Source organism: Cuculus canorus, chromosome 5 (genome assembly GCF_017976375.1).
Source record: "Cuculus canorus isolate bCucCan1 chromosome 5, bCucCan1.pri, whole genome shotgun sequence".
Taxonomy (NCBI): domain Eukaryota; kingdom Metazoa; phylum Chordata; class Aves; order Cuculiformes; family Cuculidae; genus Cuculus; species Cuculus canorus.
Genome location: NC_071405.1, coordinates 60,314,789 through 60,338,780, shown reverse-complemented (window position 1 = coordinate 60,338,780; position 23,992 = coordinate 60,314,789). Strand labels below are relative to the sequence as shown.

The 23,992-nt window shown below is 35.3% G+C and overlaps 1 protein-coding gene across 2 annotated transcripts in view; it reads left to right on the top strand.

Moving 5' to 3' along the window:
* The window catches only part of CDIN1 (CDAN1 interacting nuclease 1), a 126,406-nt gene extending 102,955 nt beyond the window's left edge, over positions 1–23,451 (top strand). The window contains exons 11-12 of one of the 2 annotated variants that reach the window (XM_009571720.2): positions 20,159–20,309; positions 21,113–23,451. In XM_009571720.2, the coding sequence (XP_009570015.1) occupies positions 20,159–20,294 (136 nt within the window). In that variant the 3' untranslated portion in view covers positions 20,295–20,309; positions 21,113–23,451. Of the gene's footprint in view, positions 1–9,602; positions 9,742–20,158; positions 20,310–21,112 lie in introns of those variants that run through there. The other variant, XM_054067610.1, reaches the window with a different exon arrangement.
* The last annotated feature ends 541 nt before the right edge of the window (positions 23,452–23,992 follow it).

The following is a 23,992-nucleotide window of genomic DNA, read 5'->3' as shown; positions in this document are numbered from 1 at the left end:
TTGTTTTGGGGCATTGCTAGCAGCATCCTTATCTCCTTCCTGTGTTAATGTGATATCAGTAAAGAAAGATGCAAATGTGTGAAAGTGATCTAGAAAACGTACTTTGTGGTTTCTGTTTTGAAAACTGAGTTTGTAAACGCAACAGAGAACACTGATGTTTCCTGTAAAGGAAAAAAAAATTGGGGGAAGAATTTCCTGCTTATGTGCTTCTGATTTCTTAGAACCAGTTTTGAGAAGCAGCAATATTTTCAGTCTGATTTTCACCTGCCTTTAGCCTGTGCGCTTCAGCTCCATGCCCTAACTCCAACCTGAGTATTCCATGGCAGACTACATATCTATATCTGTGTAAGCAAAATATTACTTGTCATGGTCCCACTAGTAAGAATAGTGACCTTAGAGCAGGATTCCAACATCTGGAGTTGGAAAAGTAGCCTGACAGCAGTAACTGAATAGATTAAGACAGAATTTAATACCAAACATAAAAGTTTCATTTATCTGGAAGAGAAACAGCAGAAGAGAAACTTGCATTTTTTATTACTGAGTCTCCTGTTATCTATTCATATGTCAACAATTTCTTTTCCTGCTTAAATTAACTCTTTGATGTATCCAGATGACTTCAAAAATGAGGCCCTATTTTGAATGTGTTATTCAAAGCAAACATTGTTTCCTAAAATTGAATTATGTGCTCTTTAGAAAATGTTTAGACTTAGCACTTACTTCGATCTCACTGTAGACTACAAAGTCAATTTTAATATCATTTGTTCTATTTGAAAGTGGTTATTTTATTGTTAGCAAGTAAAATGTAAAACAGACAACATGTTTAGGCTAAATGAAATTGTGGTTAGTGGAAATGCATACACCATTCACTGCATAAATTGAAGTAGTTTGAAACTGCCCAGATCTTAGAAATTAATAATCATGTTCTATGAAAAACAGGCTCAATATGAGAAAGCTAGGTTTAAGAACCATATGGTTTATGTAGCTAATATAAAATAGTGTAGCCTCATTGCTGTCACTGGAGCTATCTCGTTTAGTTTCAAAATACAAAGTGTAATGGTAAAAAAACATTGCGGTAGTAATTGACTTCTATAAGCATTGTTCTATCACATAGTAAGAAGACAAGACAAATATACAGACAAATTTTTATTTTATTACACTCATTCAGAAACAAAAAAAACAGTTTGATTGCATTTATTAATATATTAATAAATATAAAGTAAATAAATATAAAGTAACTTAAGTTTTAAGAATATTATAAAGATTGTAGATTGTTGTCAGGTATGTTATGTTATGTTATGTTATGTTATGTTATGTTCACAGAAGCCACCAAAACTGTAACAATAGATACAGTGTTCTACCTCTTCATCTTTTATCAACATTGTTTTTAAGGTTGCATTCTACTTGTAGGAACACCAACTTCCTTTTATTTATAGTAGCTAGGATAGTGGGCACATAGATAATTCCAGATGAATACATTAGATGGTTCTACAACCTGAATGTGCTAAAAGGCATATGGAGTTTGAGTGTCTTTATATACTTGAGTATTTGTGGATAACCAGCATGGTAAGGTTGGAACTTTCAGAGATACTGAGGTTGAAAACATTTAATATTTCAACAATTTTTCTACTAATCTGTCCTACCAAATGAGGTGAATATATGTACTGATTATGTGTACCGAGCCTCAAGCCAGACTTCTCTTAGAATGAATTTTTACCAACTCTAGAGTGAAATTTTACTGTTTTAAATATATATAATTTGGAAGATACTTAACAGTCTTCTACTTTCCTCCTTAAACCAACTGAAGTATTATCCTCCAAATTAAGCACTTGAGGTGTTCAGTCACTCTCAATAGAGAAAAAAAAAAAAAGTGCAGTCTGCACTACCTCATGTCTGTTTTGTCCTAATATATCCAAGAGTAAGTGGGGTAAGTATGGGCAAATACATTTGTTTTCTGTAGGTGCGTCAAAGGTTAAAGAGTTAGGAGAAAGCTGTTTGAGCTTAACGATAGTGATAGCACACAAAAAAATGTCTCTACCTATTGATAAAATCAGACTAACAAATTAAGAGGTTTGGCCAAGAAAGTAATACATTTTCAAACTGGTTTTCCAAACGGATTAGTGAAAACAAAAAGCAATCTTGCAATGAACTTCAGTCAATGTATGTAAAGTAGAGTGGTTGGGGTTTTTGCCAAGTTATAAATACATTAGAAAGTACCCATTTTAACAGTGCTTTCTGTATTTTTTAATTCATAAGAGTCAGTCATTCAGAAAATATGCAACTTTGTCTTTACTCAGCTCAATGTCTTGCTAAATTTAGTTTGTCCTGCGATAAAAGTGGTGTTACAATACTAGTGTTGATTTTGCACATATGGAGTCAACTCCTACACTGAAAATAAGCTGTACAATCTGTTTGGTTTACAAAACAAATAAAAATAAATAATACCCCCAATCAAAGATCTTACATTCCTTTTATGCATTGTATTGAAGTCCTAATGAAACTAATTCTAAAAAGAAAGCGTTCGCCTTCATGGAATTTACATAAATCCCATGAAACTATAATTAAAAGCAGTCACGCTTTGCTCTGAAAAGGACAAATTATTCCTGTTTATCCTATAATTTTCCTTTAATCTATTTAATAAATTTATATTTAATATTTGGGGAGGGGAAGTGCTGAGGAGAACAGGACATGAGCAAACCTTATTTTTTTTAAACACAGATTGTCCAGAACACAAAATTTATGGGTTAGAAAGTAGGGATTATGCACAGAATTGGTTGTAAAGTTACTTAAGTGGACTACGTTTACCATGTCACGAGGGGAAAAAAAATTAGCCAAGATTAATTTAGCATAAGGCATCTCATCATGCCATACTCTCTCTTAACTATACGTATGTATTTTCATGTATATGTAAACATATATAAAACTATGCCCCTTTTTTAAGTTACTACAGCAATATATAAATCATCAGGTTAGCTCTGTCTCTGAGCTTATTCCCCAGGAATCTTTTTGCATATAATTTATAAACAATTTTAAGTTAAAAGATAGGACAGTGAAGTGCAAAATAAATATTGGCTTAAAGTTGTCTGGCTGAAAATGTTTAATGTGTTATGATGCTTACGCCCATTTTTTGAGTGGGTTTTGGTTTTGTTTTTTTCATTTGTCTATTTTCTGCTTTTTCGCCTGTTGTAATATATAGATCAACCTTCCGGTGATCTGAAAGTGGATAGCATTGTTCATGGGAAACAAACTACTAATAATAATCTTTTTTTGGTGTCTTTTAAGACTTCCTGCAGGCTGAGCCATTAAAGTACAGCCATTAAAGCAGACTTCTCGGAAGATATGTGCATGCCTGAGTGTATTAAGAAAGATAAGCAAGTACTAAAAATCTGAAAAGCTTCATAGAGTGCAGTGGAGATTAATTCATTTATGCCAAAACATTCCTTGTTCTTATCAGATATCAAAACGACCTGTTTCTTTGATTTCTTACACTATTCTTTCTTTAATTTCTTTTATTTAAAAATAAACATTGTCACTCCAGAAAACTTATTTAGGATTTTTTTGGTGGCTGTTGGGGGCAGGTTTGGACAGAGAACAAAGTTTTTGTGATTTTCAACATTTCTGTTCAGATCACCAGGTCACTGATAACAGTAACTACAAAGTGGCATCTAATATCCATCCTTTACTTCTTAGTGAGAAAGACCAATAATCCTTAGATGTGATTTGCAAGGGGCAATTGCAATTTTTTTACTCTGAAAGCAGGTTTTTTTCTTGCTTTTATTGAATTTCTGGGAGTGCAATACAAAGAAGCATTCACTACCAACTGTTAAATCAAGGACTAACAAGTCATGCATCACAAATATAATTAATGACCAACTATTACTTAGTAATTCTATATCATTTTGTTTGCATCTCATCTTGTTTCTTGTATTGATGTCAAATTGTGATATTAAAGACAAATGGAGTTGCTGATCAATGCCTACAATACATGCTGATATAGTCAAAATGGCTTAAGAACAGAGGATTCATTAAGTACAGAACATAATGTATGCCAGAAATTAAAATACACAACTGTGAGATGCTTTAGTGTCATGAGATATTTCAGTGCATCTGTTTACCTTTCACTCATGTAAGGGAGTCATGAATGAGATGGAATTTTTCAAAACAAGGGTAAAAATCAGAAGTAATAAACAAGATCAATATCAAGAGAGGAGTGATTCTTTTGTTCATTAATGTTTTTTTCTTCATTTTGGATTATTGCAAAAATTTTCTTGGCATCATGCTGACCACCTTGCTTTTTCTCATCGCATCCTGTGAACTATGAATTGGCTATCTTTACTTTAATGTGCAGAACATTATTTATGAGATCCATTTTCTTTAGTTGTATTTGGAAGGTCCCTATCATGCAATCCAGTGGCTTCAATTCTTGATTGAATGGCCAGTATTTCTTTATTTGTGTTTTAGTGAGGTAATCGAAACCATGTTGCCTCCCACATTTGGTTTTGAAAAAAGACCAAATATATAAACAGTTTCATGTAATGCATGTGTGTGTGTGTGCGCAACATCCTTTACATTAGGTGCTTTTTTTTGAGATACGATTTATTGTAATGGTTTTATATCAAACCTACAAAAATAGGGGATTCAGAATTATTGGCCTGTGCTTAATACATTCAGTGAATTATTATATCTAGGCACGAAGTGGTAAGTAAAGATTTTGAGTCTGATCTCTGAATTTCCTTGTAGCTGTGGGTTTGTCAGACCTTTAACGATATACTAAAGCAGAGGGCTGGGGGCTGCGGTTTAATATGGACTAATGCACGTGGCAGGGCTTTTACATTAGTGCTATTTCTTTCAATGCATTATAGTGGAATTGTATTTTAAAACTAGGCAAACTATTGATGCTTTTATTGGATGGAATAATTTATTATAGGAATATTTTAGTCTGTTGACATTTCATCATCAAATAGCAGTAAATATAACACACATTTCCCATAAGACTGTTCTTAGGAGCCAAATATTTACCCTTCACTTATTGTAAAGGTAGAGTTGTAATAATTAGTCTTTGGGCAAGACAGAAAAAAATATATTTAAAGCTGAGCTTTTTAACATAGAGTAATAAGTCAGAAATATTCCAAAACAAGGTTGCTTAATTCTTCCAATTAATACTTTAAAAATTGACTTTTAATTTTACAGTTCATAGATAGTTTTCCTTTTTAGCCATTGAAAAAGCTAAGCTAGCAAGCTGAAATATTTATTGCCAATTAAGAGCTTTGTATTTAAACTCACCTTTCTGACAGTATACTAAAGTTTTTTAATTTGATTTTCTTGTTTTATGGAAAAATCCTAAGAATAGTAAACATTTCACTTAGCGTTATACAGAAAGTCAGAAAAGGTGGCTGCTTGCTCCTTATGCAACTTAATCTTAGACTACTTATATTTCTAAAACTGGGGGAACAGTAATATCTGCTTATTTATCATCAACATTCATCACAAGTTTATTGGCAAGTGCCAGTTAATGCTGAATGATGACTGTGGCTCAACTCTGTCCTTTTCTAACATTATGCTTTGGGGATTTTTATTTTAATTGTTGCCCAGACATTTCACACCACACTTCTGCTTCACACATCTTTTTACATTTTTGTCTTCACAAAGGCTGTATCCACTGTGACAGTATGTTTTATAAACTTTTTTCTATCTCTTATGCCTCTTATTTTTTAAGTATTCCAAAAACATGTGTTATGTGTTCATGTATATGTATATACACGTTATATGTTATAGCTATGCATAGATAGAGGTAGTTCTTTCTTTACACTTTGAATCTAATTTCTGACATTTTATGGTTCATTTTTACAGTAAATATCTTCATTCTGTAAGTGACAGGACAGTGAAGACAGAGGGGTCTTTTCTGGACTAGTCACCCTCTTTTTTACTTATTCAGTTGGTTGGTGGCTGTAGAGAAAATTACCAGTGTGTGTGTGTCTGTAATTCAGTTTTAGACATGCTGAAGCATAAATTCACTAGCTACACATACACAAAGTTAAGAACTGTAATAAAATGTGTGCATAAAATGGGGGGGTTGCTGCCACAATTGATTCAATTGCTATTGCTTTGTTCAGTTTTACTGTGAAGTTAAGCTCTATTTGTAAGCAAAAATATTCAGCCTTATTTAGCCATTTTTACTGTGGGGAAGTTTGTTGGAGGTGGCAGGCATTGTATTATACTCTACGAGTAGGCAGTCCATCTGCCATACTGGCAGGAATTTGTTTTACAGGTGAAAAATCTCCACTAAGAATTTTTAGATTTGGAATTAGATTTGTACTGTGCTTTATGAACTGCAGTATACGCATTGAGTCCACTTCTCCAGGTGGGTTAGGGGTCAGGAGACACTCACCTGGTCCTGGGAACATTTTATGAGCTATGTAAATTAAAACTAGAACCTTAAGAGGAATCCAGAAATTAATTTAAAAAAAAAAAAAAGAGGACTGTGTGAGTGGCATGAGTATTGCTTACAGATAATAAAATATTTTTCCCTTGAAAACTGGGACAGGGAAGTGATGACAGGGCTATTACTCAAATTTCTGAGATTTGGTGCTTTTTTACATTTCTTTCAACATATCTTTGATTGTTCACTTTGCTCTAGGCTTGAGGATTAGGCAAGAGTAACCTGGATAACACTGAACCAGAAAAGCTTGAGGTCGTGTGTATGTGTTGTAAAAACAAAAAGAGAAATTAGTAAAGTTGTATATACTTCTTCAATTAGAAAATTTTCTTGTCTTTATGCATTTATCTCCCAGGCCTAGAGAACCTTTGCCATTTGAAGATGTTACCTTTGATAAAAGACAGATGGTCTATTATTATGTATAGAAAGTAAATTACTAAGCTATGTCTGTCAGTAAATAAACAATGATTCAGACTGATATTTCTGATTTTTAAAGGAGATTCCTTTTAATCTTACCTTTTTAAAAACTCTTCCTGGATTCTGAATAACTTTCTGGTATTTTGTTTTATAAACATATGTTGTCTTATGTAGCATTTGTCTTTGTTCCTCAGATAGGGGAAAAACATTTGGGTCTGTGTTTAATTTTGTTAGCAGTGGTGATATCATTTCAAATTACTTGAGAGAGTATTTTATATTACTGGTTTCACGTATTGCATATACAGATGTGTAAGATTTTGTATCTAGTCCCCAGCTGTCATAAACACTGTTTTATAACCTGTTTGTTAAGCTTGCCAAGTGGGATTTTAAAATCATTTAAGGTGTTTTGGTCCCCACGCCCTCACTGGAAGTTTCTTCTAGACAAAGAGCATTGGTCTCCTTGATATGTTGTTGAAGGACAATTACACATCTTCTCTGCCTTTTCTCTCCTATACTGGAAATGCCAAACATCAATTTTTTTCTATGAGCAACTCTTCATTTTCCTGGACATTACAGTAGCCTTGCTCTATATGTAGCTGTTATATGTCTTTTTTGAATGACCTGTCTATAGTTTCCAGATGAGGGCTAAGCAGGTCCTTAAGGGAATACAATATTTCTAGATTTTTACTGAACACTTCTCTCCCAGTGCTTCATAGGATTATTTTGCCCTTTCTTTAGCTGCATCACATTACATCCCTTTACTGATCAAGTGCTATACATATCTATTCGTTCTTCCTCTGGAAAAGAAAAAGGAAGTATTTCTTCACTGCAGGCTGTCAGTTTGAAAAGAACTGTAGCAATATTTTGGGCATGTTACAATTTAATTGAAGATCAGAAATGTATGAAAGTCAGAGTAGTTATCTATGGGGAGAAGTAGATAACTTAAACACTGGCTAAAAAGTGTTTGCTTTAGTTTCTGAACCTTTACTATTTAAGACAACAAAGATTGGTCATGACTGCCAGACAGTGATACCTCCAAGTCAAAAGTTTTCCTTTCCTGGCACCACATCTGCTCTTTTTCTAGATTTTGTTTATTATGTATTTATACAATAGCAATCCAAATATAGTATCTGTTTGGGGTTTGTTTTGTTTTCTAAAAAGTTAGTTCCTCTAACATAAATATTAGACAGTCTCCAAACTCCTGCAGTATATAAGCAAGGCATTGTGCAAAAGCACAATTGTCCTTAAATGCCCATGGAAAAAGTTTACACATTATCAGGTTTTATCCATTGTTTTTTTATAGTCATGGGACAGACCTTTGTGCGAAGTAAACCAGTGAAAAAGCAATCAGATTATTTTACCCACAGTGATGACGTTACTGCCTATATTACCTCACCGTGTGTCACAAGCCATCATTATGTGCTACTCAGTTACATTTCATTTATTCCAGAATCTCATCAAGTCACTTCAGTATAAGTACATAACAAAATTAAAAAATCACTCAGTACCACAAAGCTCTTTAAAGTCAGATTTCCATAAATTTGCACAGCACTAAATATTGGCAGTGTTAAGCAAATGAGAGCAAATAAGTACATTAAAGTGGAAACATTACTTAAGCAAACAGAAGCTGTTCTATACTGTTCTGTGCCATTTCTATTATTTTACATGTGGTCTGACTTGATTTTTTTTTAATTAAAGTATGGTTCAAAAAATGCCTGTAGGTAATCAAGAAATTATAAATTAATTTTTAATTCTTATTTTTGCTGGTTCAGCTGGAATTATAGCTCTCTTAATCTCCTGAATTTACGGGGTTTCTGCTGTTGCCATAGTGAAATCAGGTAGAGCGGGCAAAGCTGTACTCTCTCTTCTCTTTGAACTTAACTAAAAATAATGCTTAATCTATTGGTATGGCTTTAGAAATAGCTTTTAAAAGTGCTAATGTGGATTTAGCACTTGTGGAGAGGGAGAGATATTCCGGTCTCTGAGTGGATGTCCTGTTTACCCTCAGCAAAAAATACAATACCTATATGAGCAGCGTATGTTCTTCTGTACCAGTTAATCCTAATGCTTTAGGCCTAGGGAGGCTTGAGGAAAAAAACACTTATACCTATGTCCATTTATATGTCTTGCTGTCAGACACTTCTGAGCAGGGAAGTATGGGAAGGCTGAGGTTTTGACTGGGGAGCTGTTTTTTGTATCCAGGGCAGAACATACCACACTATTTCACGTGACTATCAGTCAATTTGCATCTCAGCAGCCTGATGGAAGCAATTATCATTGGAGGAATTCCACATAGCAAAGACAGTGCTGAAAATCTCCAAACCCCGTTGCCAATTCATCTCGTTCATTAGGAAGATGGTGCTAGCCTTGCTGTGAGTGTATTTGTATTGGCATGGAGTACTATATAAGATATGAGGTGTACAAGTCTGTCGTGCACAGGCCTACCTCTGGTCAATTCAGTTACTTAAAACTGTGTGTAAAAGTTATATCAACTGTAGAAATACTAATCTGTAAAAATCATGATGTCTCAAAGGTGGAGTAAGAGATTGTCAAGTCTTTGGCAAGAGTCGGGTTGGTGTGGACAGACCCTAGAAGAAGTAGTAAATTGTTCAGATTGCCTAAATGTTCACTGACTGTTTAATTTAATGCAGTGCAGTTGTTCTTTGTTCTCACTTATTTATTGACTTTGCTTTTCTCTTTTTCCTTGTCTTTTGTGTTTGGTTCTGTTCTTTTTTTTTCCTTAGCCTTCCAGCTACCAGTGGTCTAGCGTGACCAGACAAAGAGACTCTCCTCTTTTGCAAATGTTCTGTGAACTGAGGGGACTAACAGGAAAAAAATCTTAAGTACCTTTTATTGTCCATATTGGGCTTCCATTACTCAGTTCAAGTTGAAGGTATCATTTCCATCTTCACCATATTCAGTGATCTGTGCCGGGTTGGAGCAAAAGCTTTAGGTCAGCACCTCTTTTTAAACTACCTAGTTGCTGTTCGTGATAAGTGGATTTCTGTGAGAGACATTTTTCTCGAGAGGTTCCTGTAAGAGAACAGCAACCGTGGAATTCAGGAACCATTTTTAACCTCTGTCCTTCATGTTTTGAATGTATGGCATGCTTGGGCCATACATTCCCAAAATCAGAGAGAGCATCAGAAAGTAAGTGCTTTAGATAAGGAACAAAAACTCCTTGCAATTTTTGGCTCACAGGAAGAGAGAAAGACAACTGTTCACAACAGATACTAATGCACTTAATGTGCTTATTCTGAGCTTTTAGCCAATGTAAGAACCAAAAAACAAGGTAGCGGTGCTCAGGTGAAAGTTCACCAGGTCTCAGAAAGGCTGGTAAAACTGGTTGATATTCAACTCTTCTTCTTCTTGCTTTTCTTTTCTATTAGTTTTGCTTTTATCTTAAAGGGAGGAGGAATTGAACAGGACTAGCAGCTCAATAACTCATTTTTTTTCTCTTTTGTTTGAAACAGACTGCTAGTGCTATCTTTGCTGCCCTTAGAAGACTAACAATGAATAATGTTCCTTTACATAATACACTGCATGTAAAACCAAATGGATTAAGAGATACAAGCTGAAAAGATTATTCAGTACTATAAGTTTTCAATGCTTAATGAAGTTTTTCTTCTTCTGTTCTTTTATTAAAATGTTAAAAATATTTAACAGTGATTATTACCATATACCAAAACAGCAATAGCTGAGAAAAACCTTTTACTGGATTTTATTCGTCTTACCTGAGGATAACCTTAGACTCCCATTTTCAATACAGCAGTTTTTGCAGTGTCTTCCAGTTGAACAGTGCAGGTGTGTATATTACTCTGATCTTTGGGAAAACAACCTGTACTCACTTTCAGTTTGTTTTAAATTTGTTTAAAAGGATTATTCTATATTTAACACAGAGGCCTTGTAGCTATTGGGATAATAACCTTCATACCATCTGTGGAAACATACGAATGCCATATACTGAAAAAGTGACTTGACACAAGATCAATCTAGCAATTACGTGGCAAAGATTTCTAAAAAAGCACCACAGGAATACAGAGTCCAACTTGCCTTCCACTATTTTCAATATATTCTTATAATTATGTAAGGGAACATATTCATACTAATGTGATTTTGTTGTGTTGCAGACTTCTGGCTCAATTCTCATCAGACATAGATTGTAGCATGTCACTGGCTATCCGACTGATCTGCGGTTGCCTTTAAATCTTCATAAGCGATGGCATTTTCCTCTGGTTCTTCCTCTCCCTCCTTCTAGGTTCACTTACGTGGCAATGTACATTTGCGTATCTGACTTTCGAACAGAATTCCATACCTTAACAGTGAGTCCAGAAAGATTCAGGGCAAGTAAGCAAAGGAAGTTGAAATGAAGTTGTTTCTCATGTTGGTATGTAATAAGAAAGAACAAATAACTTGTAAATGAATCTAAAAAGCATTATGAATTTTTCAGAAGGTACACGCAGCGGAGCCCTCTGTGTATGTGTAAATAGCGAAGGAGACAGAAGGCAAAAAGGTGGCATCAATATTCTAGATCAGAGGAGATGTTTGCTTTCCTTCTGGATTGGCATCATGTACCACAGCAATGGACAGCAGACAGTACTTTCTTTTTCATCAGTTCCGTGATTAATAGAGATAGGTGACTTACACTTTGAGAGACAGTAAATTTAAGTACAGCATCACACACAAACTATTTCTGCCTGTCGGTTATGCACAACAATGTGTTTGGCAATTAACTGCTAAGCAACATTGTGTGAAGATACTCAGTGTGATTTACTATCCTATCTTGGACTAATTCTCTGATCTGGGGAGTTGGAAGCACAAATGAACTGTCGTTGATTTGTTAATTCATCTGTTACGTTGTTTTTTTTATTGTAAATTTGTGTAAAAGGATTTGGAGATTTAGAGTTGTCTAATAATTCATTCAAAATGTCTTGAGATAGCTTTAATGCTGGCTCCAAGATTTATACTCAGCAAACACTAAACACAGGTATATAGTGTATTTATTTATCGATGTTTTTGCTATCAAAATTTGCTGAAAAACTTTTCCAATTAGCTTGATTCTATTTTACAAAAAATTACTAAACAAAAATCAATTGCTGTGAGAGCAGTTCTGCCTCCTCTTTTAAATGCACTTTTGGCATATCCTATCACTCCAGCAAGCACTGCCACCAGATAAACAGCTGCAAAGAAAGAAAGGATTGCTGCAAACTAGGAGGCACTCACAGGTTATTCAGATATCATCTTGCACTGGCCTTAGGATGGCTTGTTACTTCCAGCCCTAAAAATAAACAACTATTAATCACCTAATGGCAACATGAGTTGACCAGCACTTACAGCTGCCTGGACTTCAATCTAACTGTACTCAAAAGCTTTTGTCATGTTATCTGTCACCCGGGATAAGTGGTAGTTTGCAGCCAAGCATTCCTTTGGGAGGACTGCTGTGAGTTTAACATAATGTTTGAAATAACCTCAGTAACTCCTCTCTACATGGATCCACAGCTTCAGATGTGCAGAATCAAACAATGGCAGCCTTGCATCAGCAGTCTCTGGAGACAGAATTAATGGTATAATGTTTTCTCAGGGAAACTGAGTAATAAGCAAGTACCTCAGGAAACGCCGTTCTTTGCCTGTGTTTAATCAGAAAGTGTTGCTTTTAATGACAATATATAGAATAATTCTGTAATGCGAACAACTGCCTTTTAAAAAACAGCAACGTACTTGCAGTGCCTTAACTGATAAATACAAGTACCACAACTTAAATAGAAGTAGCATAGCTTTAGTAAACTCATCATCAAATTGTGTGTTGCAGGAAAATAGTGTTGCTGCTTTGAATAGGAACACATTAATACATTTTTAAAGGCACAGTAAAACAAATTAGTAAAAAAAAATGTAGATGCAGCAGCTAGTATTTCTATCAAAGGATTTTGTAAAACTTCTGAAAAAGAAGATGTAGAATGCTTTCTTATATTGTGCCTTTCAGACTTAGATTTTTTTGGTTGAGCTGCTTTTGCTTAGTTATGCCTATCATGTAGGATGCCTGAAATCACTTTGCCTAGTATTGAGGTGGATAAGTGATCCTTGTATTTCAGGGAAACTTGGATCTATCTCCAAATTACCATCTAAGGTACCTCTTTTAGATCCATACTGGAACTGACTTCCCAGGTGGATAAAATGTTTTCCAGAATGAATACCAAGTGATCACCACTAAAGCCAGAGGGAACTTTGGCCATAATTTCCATGAAGCAATCCAGTATAAGGATTAGATAAGGATTAACAATTTCTTTTCTAAAATAGCGATGTGAATACCGTGTTAAATTTTCAGTACATCTACCCAGGCCTGCAGTGCAAGTTAAGAGGAAAATTATAGTCTGTCTTTACAGCACAAAACCTTGCAGGCTGATGTGCAAAGCATCTACCTGATTTTGAAGATGCTGAGACTGAAAAAAAAAGAACACAGTGCACACAGCCACTTTGAGAGATGAGCATCTGGAATACTATTAAAAAAAACCCTACAAAATAATATGCTTCAATAGAAGGTAGGACATGAACCAACAAATCTTGAGAAATCCAAAGTTCACTCAAAGCTCTCTTGTCTCAATGACAAGCTGCCTTGAGCCAGTATGTTTTTTCTTACTCACTGCATCAGTCTTCACTTAGAAAGCTTTGATGCTTTTAAACCAGTGTAACCTTAATGTTATTTAATCATAGCTTTTAAAAGTTAATTTCCATGAGAACTATATTTTTAAAAACCCCGAACTTGTCATTGAGGATTATAAAAATCCTTTATTTGCCTGGAGAACAGTACTCAGATCTGAATGAATAAGTGTAAGTGAATAATGTGTTTCGACAGTTTGTTTATTAAAAATGTATTGTGCAGCTAAAAGTTATATTGTACTTACAATATTTTAATGACAGTGACTTGTATGGCTTTTGGTACATTCTATTAATATGCATTTTTAAACTGTACAATGCAAAATTCTAAAATATTTTAAATGCTCTCATATCTACATAAATATAACTCGATTTGTTTTTATTTCTCCAAATGCCAAAAACAATTAGATCATATTATAAGCCCGATGAAATGGTGCTCTTTGATTGATGCCTTAACAGTCTCATTGCAGAGATAAAAAGCCAGCTAGCGTTAAAAAAAAAAGCTTGGTAAGATTTAATCATATCCAAGAGGTTTGGCTATAGAGACATAGGACTGATAGTAATCCACCATTTTTTCACCTGACAACCCAAACTTCCACATCGACTGAATATTACATCAATTTCTGACATTCATGGAAATGCCTACCTTTCTAAGCCCAAAGGTAATTCCCACTTTTGAGTCAAAACCTCCTTGGAAATGGGACTCATAGAATATTAATAGATTTAATTTTTTTTCCTTGTCTTCAGTAAAAATAAGACTTCTCCCAACTACTGTGGTGACATCAAAGCTTAAAGCAGATTAGGTTTTACTTGTTTAATTTCACCTTAAGCAGCATAAACGGGATGCCTGGATCCTTGAGACATAATATGCTGCTAACTTCGCCATGTAAGGTTTGATGTAGTGCTTGCTAGTGCCGTGGGAACATTTCCTATTATCTTGAAAAGTATGCGATCAGCCCTTGTTAAACTTTTCTTCAACCACATTTGCAAGTAAATATATTTTTGTGCAGTTTCTACTGCAGTAAGACAATATTAAGTAGTTTAAGGGAGCTGGGCCCAAAAATATTGTAGCCTTCTGAGTTACAGGTTAAAGATCAGATTTTTAAAGCAAAAAATATCATTCAGTTACTTGTTTTTACTAAGTACTGGATTTTTGTGTGTGTGTGTGTGTGTGATTTAAAAAGTGACAGGACTAATAAAACCCCATAGTTATCTTTAAATTGTATTCAGAGTTTTTTCAATGGACTGTCTTTATGCACGAGTACCTGAATTTGATTTTAAAACTCTATCTAAATGAAGAGTAGCAGAAATACCGTGTTATAAACTCTTCTGAAGTAGGCTTATGGTAACTGTTTAAATGGAAAATTTCTTGCTAATCAAAGTCAGTTTCTGAGCAGCAGCTGTTAAATGTTTGCCAAGATATATAATGCTGTGTCATCAGCACAAGTAAACTGGTCTAGACGTAAGGAAGTTGGCTGACTTATGCCAATGACCTTACTTGAAAATGTGGTCTGTAGTTGCTGCCTACTAGCCTAGCTCTGCCAATATCTAAATTCCTTCCACTGACACAAATGAGACTTCTGCAAGTACACTAAAATAGATTTGTGAGTCCTTAAACAGTAAACTTTTTAGCTATTATAGAGGTGTTTTATTATTAGATCTTTGGGGTTTATGAGTGCTACAAGTAAAATCAGTTTACTCACAATTGTGATTCTCAAAAACAATGTTAATTAATTTATCTGTGATTTTTTGTAATTCCCTTTTCCCAGGAAATAAATAATGATGTACCAGTGGTAATGCTTGATATTTTAAAAAGAAAAACAAGGAAACAAAGCCAGCTTTTTAGTTGGCACTATTGATGATCTGACATTGAAAAGCAAAGGACCAGAAGGCAGTCCTTCAAACACACATTCAGATGTGACCTTCATAATTAAAATCACCAACCAGGTAGACCGTTGCTATTTTGTATGACACAAATGCTCATCTAAACCTGTTTGATAAAATATTTGCTTAAATATATGCATACTAGAAATAATCATTCATATGCCAACACTTCATTATGAGAGTCTCTCGGAATTAAAATTATTTACATACTGAGATGCATACAACCCATCTATAACAAACAGACTAAGAATAAATAAAGTGAACATTTACTTTAAAGCAACTGCAAGATGTTTTATATTTCTGCTCAGTATTGAGCAGTGTATTGAAAATGCATTTTTCATAAAACCACATGCAAGGATTTTTTCACTCACAACAGCCACGTGTCTAGGCAAATCCTTAGAAGCTAGTATGGACCTCACACAGACATTCCAGAAGAAAAGACATTACTAGAAAGTAGTTTCCCTTGAAGTGAAGTTGAATATGTGTGAGCCTACTAGGCCACTTTGATAAATAAATAAAAGTCTTTTTTCTTTTCTAGCACAGAACTGGTTCAACTGGAGGGCAAGTTAAACCCAAATTCACATTTTACTTAGTTTTTTCTTTCCCTTTTATTTCTTAAGTCATTCCTTGGCTTATACAAAGATGCAAATTTTTTTTATTATTATTATTTTATCTTTTTTTAAGAAAAAGAACTATTTGGCTTTGGGTTATCTAAATTTTACCTTCCTAGTTTTTCAGCATATCTCTGAAACTCCTGTCCAAGAACAAAGCCCAGTCCCCAGGATTACTGATGTATAAATCTTTACTCCTTTAACTATGTGTTTCTTTAAAAATTGGTGTTGTTAAACCAGTACAAATGATCCTTTGAATGTACTTAAATTAGTGCAAAGCTGATTTTACAGTAGTATGATCAGACATACGTTTTATCTAAAGCACTGTTAAGGCCTGTAACATTTAACTATATCCCACCTGTATTTTACTGTCTCCAACATCTATATCAAATCTTTCAGCTGATTCTTTAAAAAAACACTGTCTGCGGCCCTTAGTACTTAGACAAAATTTAGTCTACTAGATCAAGCCTAAACTAATCCATGGGCTTTTGGAATCCTGCTGTATTCTTGCCACGTCATGAGGTCATGAGCCTGTCTGCCTCCTTTTTGGCACTTCTGGTACTCTGACCCTACACTAAAGAGTAGCTACATTGGGTTTGACTGCCTTGTAGCAACAACTTCTAATATCAAAACAAGACAATGACTAAACCAAGATTTATATAATGATAACTACATATTTATTGGTTGATTTTTAAGTAAACTGATGCAACCTGTGTGGACAATTTTCACTTGCTGTGTTTATTATATTCTGAAGAAAGTTTTCCTTTGTATTTCCTGTTTATTTCAGTTTTTACTGCATGGAATTGACCAAACCTCAGTTACTTGGATTTCTTTTCAGTTTTAGAAAGAAATTGCACGTAAAACTAAAGTTTTAAAAGTAATAGTTTCACTGGAGTAGTTGAAGCTACAGTTTTGTGTAACTTTTGCCCACTTTCCTGCACACCTAAGATTTTCAGAAACTAAAGACAGGAGGAAAACTACAAGTTAAGCGCATTTTTAGGGATTTATACAATTTTTCTGAGTAAGAACAAAATCGATAGGAGTCCGTAGTATGTAACATTCTAAGCCTGATTTTCATTTTAATCTTAAACTTTCTCCAGTTTGTCTTTTGTATGAAAAAGAATAACCTGGCCTATATCTAGAACCATTTGGTACATGCAAACTTTTGTTCTCTCAGAGATGCTAAATGAGTCTCCTTTCCATAGCACTACTAAGGTAAGCATTCTGTCATTTTAGTTTAGTCTTCTGTGTAAACCAGGGTTAGTCACTAACTTATTGAATGTTATGATTGATGCAGACATAAAAATGTAGCTTTACTTTGTAATTCACAGCACTGGGTTTTGTTCTTTGTGGTGTCATATCTGCGCTTTGGAAGGAGTTGAATTAAAGAGAATAGATCTTACTTCTGCGTTATGCTTCCCTACCTCATCTCCTTACACAAAAAGGTTAAGTGTCTTTTCAAATTAAGGCAGCAGTAATTAACCATTTGCATTGTTTGTGATTTGCCAACTCTGGGCGTTAATGAGAGAGAAATTAGCACTTAGCAGCAGGAGTTCCTGATAGTCAGTGGCAAATGCTTAATGTGCCAACAAGTTAATTTTGGTCTTAAGTACTGCACTTAAGTATTTTTAAACAAAAGTATGGTATGTTTTTTATGTGATCCTACATATGGGTCGTGTGATATCAAGCTATAATAGAAGTAATGGCATAATATAGCAGAAAAAAGTGCAACCTAGGCAGCACAGGGCAAATGGTTTTGCCATAACACAACCAGAAGCAGGATTGATGGATGTTTTCATGCTAAAGATGTACTTTGTCCTGTAATTAACAGTATGCAGATGTTCTTGTACATAAATTTTATCATCAAATCTGGCATTTCTGAACATAATTTTTTAAGCATAAAATTTTCCTGAAAGAGCATGCTTGACTTGTGATGATTTGCTAGAGAGACACAGATTAGCCTGTTGAGGACTTTCGAAATATTAATTCTATTAAAAATTAGTTTCAAAAAATAGCTTAACAAATTACTTAAGCATGGTTCCCCATGCATTATACGGTGGACAGGGGATTCAGACTGCTACACATGGCAAAATGAGCCCTTCAAAACTTGGACTGAGCAGCTGCTCATTAGCATCTAGATTTTACCTGGCACATACGCTCAAAATTAGTAAGTGCTTGTGTACATTTCATAGCTCCTGCCTTGCATAAAATAGCCCATTAGAATGTAAGCTCTGTTCCCTGTCTTCTGGGTTTTTTTACTTTTGAAATAACTTTGGTTAGTACATAAGTACATCACCACTCAATTATCCCGTTTTGTGTGTGTGGTTGATATGTGAACAGGTATTTGTGAAATACAAAAGTAGGCCCATCTTGCGTCTGCAAATTACTGCCTCTCTCCAAAGTGAGCATCGATCCTTGGCTGCACTTGCCATTTGCTCCTTCCTGTGGCTAGGCTAGCTGGCCTCGGTTGAACAGCGAGGTCATGCACATCTTGGTCCCACGTGAACTTGAGCAAAGTAAAGTGGAGAGAAGACCTTAGAAACTGTAGAGGCTGAAGCTCTTGGCCAACTAGAGAAAACTAGGGATAGGGTGTTGGCAGCATCGTCCTTCCATATGAGCCACGCTTTAGTCTGTACTTTATTCAATGCTAAACAGGTTTGAATAAGTTAGCTACTATAGCCAGATTTGTCAGAGTTTTAACCTTTCCTCTTTCAAACATCATCTCTCATTTGTAAAAAGCACTTTTGCCAGTGTTGTCTCAGCGATGCTGAGGGATAATTTGCGTTGCAACTAAACTGTGGTGACTTCTAGGATGAAGAGTAGTAGCCATAAACTGAAATGTTGCAATGCTATGCAGCAGTTTGGGACAAAAGACTGCCGTATCTAATTGAAACTGCAGGAGGAAGCCACGGGGGTTTCTTCTTCCTTTGATGCCTGTTCCATTACATGAACACATCAAATAGAGTTTTCCCTCCAGTGTTGGAAAGAAACTACCCTAATGAAGCTAGTCTGGCACTACCCATAGTTTTGAGTGCTTGTATTGTCTGCTAAGTCGGCATTAAGGTTATTATGCACCCCTCAACACATTTTTATTGTAATTAAACATAAACAAAAATTAGCTACCGTATTGGTTGAGTCCTGAGCACAGCTCTGCATATAAACCATTACATGACATTCTATTGAACTTTTTCTTGTACAGACAGTATCTAACAGCTCATCCTGCACTGTTGTTTTTGGCAAGTTCACTACAGCATATAATAAATCAAGTAAAGAAAAAGCTTTTTGGCCTAATGTTGTACAGACTGCTGTAATGTTAGACTACAGAAAGCAGTTCTGTTTTTAGACATCCTTTTACTAACCCAACATTCATAATTTATGATTTCACTGTAAAATTCTTGCAACACTACACCAAAAGTAGTGCTGCCCTTTAATTAAGTGCTCTCAGTAGGAAAAACGTGAAACTGATGTGCAAAACATATCGCAGTACACGGTGATTGATAGTGATTACTTCTTTATGAACCCAGCCTGAAGGTCTGAACTTCCTGATGGGTAAAATAGTCCATGGGGCTACTTCCTGAGATTGCCTAGTGGGGATCAGTCAGAGTTAGCAATATCTGAGGAATTCCCGAGGCACGTTTCAGAGACATTACAGCAGAAACTTTCTATTTCTTTCTGAATCGTGCTTTTTGTTAATAATTACCTGAATAATAGCCCATAGTAGAGATTAGATTTTAAGGATTTGTTGTTATCTTCATGGTACTATAATTCGAATGAACTGGGACTTGCATAAGGCCATGCGATACTTGAACGTCCAAATCTGAAAAAGCAGAGTGCATGGCAAGAGAGACTTCTGTGTGTATCAAAGTTACTAAATGTTATTTAAGGTATAGATCTTTTTTTACTGATATGTACAGAGTACTCAAAGGTAAAAACAAAACTCCAACGTAGATTGTTTGAGTCTCTAAATAGCATTTTTATTCACAGAATCAGGTATTAATGACTTATTAATCATTCAACATTGGTTAAAATTTTAAAGTTAAATGGAGGTCAAATACTCTCTGCAGTGAAGTTAACAGATTTACTTGTGTTGGAATCACAGAGGTGAGGCATTAAAGTTCAGCTAGCATGATCACACGAGTTCATTTTCCTTTTTGCTTGATAGATTTGGCCCTGGATTAGTCATCTACTGGTATGGATTTATTGACGAGCTGGACTGCCATCGCGAACGTGGTATCCTGCTAAAAGACTGCTTTCCTACCGATATTGTGACTCTGCGGCACAGCATGGCTCAACGCTGATGTTGGGAGGAAGAGGTAAATCCAGAAGCAATTTTACTTTCCTGCAGTGTAAACTAATGGCAACATCTGCCCTGAACTTCAGCTGAACTCCTGCTGCCCGCCCTTGTGCTACTGCCTCTTTACACAAACATATCAAGAGTTTCTGTTTTGCTTCAGACCTCTTGTTGTGATCAGCCAAAAAAGACATACACAACCCACTCGTTATCAGCATTTCTGTCTCTGTCAAACAGCTAGTTTCTAGATACTCATAATCTTTCTTCCTTCCGGATGGCTTCTTCAGGCATTCCAAAGACAAAAATGCGTAGGCTGAAAGGTGCAACTTTCTTATCCTTCTTATCCCTGTTACAGAGTCACCTTTGAAAATAAGAAACTTTTTTATGGTTTCAGTCACGGGTTTGTTCATTGCTAGTGATCTGACTGAAACACCTATGCTGATGTGGAAGATTGGTGAAGACCACTAATCCGGGGCTTCAAACAATGTAATGTATAGCTCGTAAAGCCCAAGTGGTAAAAGAAGATCATCTAATTTCTGGCTGTTGCAAGTAAATAGCTGGATCCTGGAAGAAGAGTAATCAGTATATATGTTCTGTCACTAACTGCTGAAATCAAGAACGGACTTCAAGTTAACAATTAAAAAATAGTTTGGGTTAGGGGATTTTTAGCAGCATGGAAGTGAAGAGTAGAGAAGTAAAGAGTGAAGATTTATTTTATGTGTATCTGCCTGTGAAGTTTGGGGCGGGAGGGGGGGGGAGTGGCAAAGTTTATGAGTGGCTTAATGACTCCAAAGTAACTTTGTCTTTTCCTCCTCACTCCCCTAGGGAATCCACATGTAGGAGTTTTTTTCTTAACTGACTTGAAGGAAGGAATCTGTCTTGACCCCTGTAGATACTGTAACATGCAATTTTCTGGCGTGCTGAAGTCCAAAAGAACAGCCTGCAGGAGATCTTTATGTGGGTTACTTCTGAAGAAGATTACCATCCTGGCGTTGGAAAAGGGAAGTAAAATAAAAACAGATAAACAGTTCTTCATACTGGATCAGTTCCACGAGACAAATAAAGCGCACACAGGGACATAAGTTTCCTGTGTACTTATATAATCTTTTAAGATCATTGTTTTTCTGTTGTTGGAACCACTGAGATTAGATGTACATTGAGGTGGCTGCTAGCTCCCCTTGAAGTTTTGAGTTCAATCTCATTCTATTTCCATCCTCATCGCCACTCAGAGGGGCAGTATTGGGCCTTAGAAGTTTCTTAATGATAGGAGTTTATTGGACTTGCCACTCTTTAATACTCTTTTCTTTGCTAATTGGCATTTAGGAAAAGACAAAATATTTTAAAAAGTCAATGGCAGTTTTACGTGTATGCTCACTGTGTTCAGATTTTTCAGACAAGTTAAGCAGAAGTACAGATTCTTTTGTAGAATCAAAGGTGTGATAACAGTTTTCCTAAAGCACAAGATGATAACCTCTTCCATAAGGAAAGGGTCTTTAAAACGTTATGGTGCATATTCATCATCTTTTTACAGTCAAGCTGATACTTTGTGTGCCTGTATGATTTCAAAAATCACATGCAGACTTTTTACAGTCTTGCCTTAAGCTAAAAGAAAGGGTATTAGTCCTATTCCATTTTTTCAGCTATAGTTTTCAGATGCATGTGCAGTCTTTTTATTTTGGATTTTTAGTTTTCACTTTAACAAGTCTTGGTAATTTTCAGACAGGAGCTCATCTTTTTGACTATTTAGTTTCCAGGAAAAGATATCTTCAGTCTCTTGGTAATTTTCAGACAAGAGTTAATCTTTTTGACTATTTAGTTTTCAGGAAAAAAAATATCTTCAGTCTTTGTAGTCCTCTGTCTCTTACTGCAGATGTAAGTTAGTATAGCTCTACTACAGTGCATTAGTGTTGCATAGAGAGTATTTTCATGGGTTTGAATGTGTTATAGGGGGAAGATTTAGTCAAAAAAATATTCAAACACCTGTAACTCATTTATGGTCAACTATTTAAGGAATTGTGCTTAGCTTGTTTTACCTGACCAGCTTTAAGGATCTGCCCATAAAGATACATGGAAGCAATCGGCGAAGTGTACCTGCTCAATGCTACAGAGAAGCTGCATTGAGGGTGTCGCTGCCCCTGGGACTTCTGTCTGTGGATTGGGTTAGTGGACTGTGTAAAATCAAGAGAATAAAAAAGAAAAAATAACTGAAAGTTATCGTAGTAGAAAATTCATAAGTAATGATCATCTGAGTGAAATGGGTTTTAAGGGCAAACTGAATTTGTTTGAGCTAGTGCATATAATTTCTGTTATATGAAATCATTTAAATCAGCTTTTACATGATGCACTAATGCTGCTTTTTCTTTTTGAATAAATTAAATTTATCTCCACATATGCTGAAAATTCTGCTCAACCTCCATCAAAGCTTTGCTTTATTTGTTTTTACATTAAACAAATTTATGTGGGGACACAGAGATAAATCAGGTTAGGCTTGTATTTGTTTATTTATTCTTCTACCTATTGCTGTGACTGAACAGGTTGGGAAGTAGTACAGCTATCTTTAATCAAAGCTGTGGCTTCATCTTTATATATTGTCCCCTTTAAGAATCTTTGGATTAGAGTAGGGATGACAGAAGCCACAAAAGTGTACATACTATACTGATTTCCTTACATGTGATCGAACAATCTTTGCCACCATAAAAAATATCCCATGTGACTGTTTTAAATGCTGAAAGCACAGCATTAAAAAAATTGAGACTACTTTGTTATTCCTACTTATATATTGAAAAAAACTCTCATTTTTGTATTGTCCCTGTTTATTGGATGCAAACAACTTAAATATTAAAGAGGAAAGACTACTGTTTGCTTGTGGACTGTTTGTTGATTTTGTTTTCTCAAGCTATGCTGTAACCATTAGAACCTTAACATTAAAGCCAAACTGAGTTTTATGGAGTATTCTGTAAAGTGTGCTAATGAATTATGCCAAGCCAGAAAACAGAAGTGTGCATAAAACTGAATGATGGTCTCACTGGCATATATAGACTTGCCAAGCATCTGCTCTTACAAGCACTGTCATAAGGCCTGTTCTGAGCTTTAGGAATTTACTTAATTGTGTTGAACGGGGAAGTAAAACTTCTTGTACAGGAGGAACAGCGCAATGATGGGTCACACTCAGTATAAAAAAGAAAATTTTTTTTTTCCATTTGTGTGTTCTGAGGACTCATTATTAATGTGAGTTAAATATTTTTTCCCTTAAACCAGCTCAGGGCAGAATAAAACTTCTCATCTAAGGCTGAAGAAAAAGGTCCAAATGTCTTACTGTGCTTACCTCATTACTCTTTTATCATGTTAATACACTGATTGTTCATGAATAATTTTCATCCTATTTTGTTACATTCCCTCATTCAGAAAGTCATTTCTTCCTGTTACTTGTTTTTTGATTCCTCCACCATATCTACTACTAGGGAAGACCATCTCCTTTTAAATCCTCCCCTTTTAATTTTGCATCTTTTTAAACCATTTCTTATATATTTATTCTGTATCCTCCCATTTGCTCGTTTCCTCTTTGAAGAGCCTATCCTGTGTTTTCCACTGCCTGCCTCTGTTTCTGATACTACATGTGAAGAATTCTTTTTCCAGGTTCACATCTCAAGCAATTTTTCCTTGCTGTCATTTAAATAGCAGCTTTAGGTACCAGGCAGACTGTCA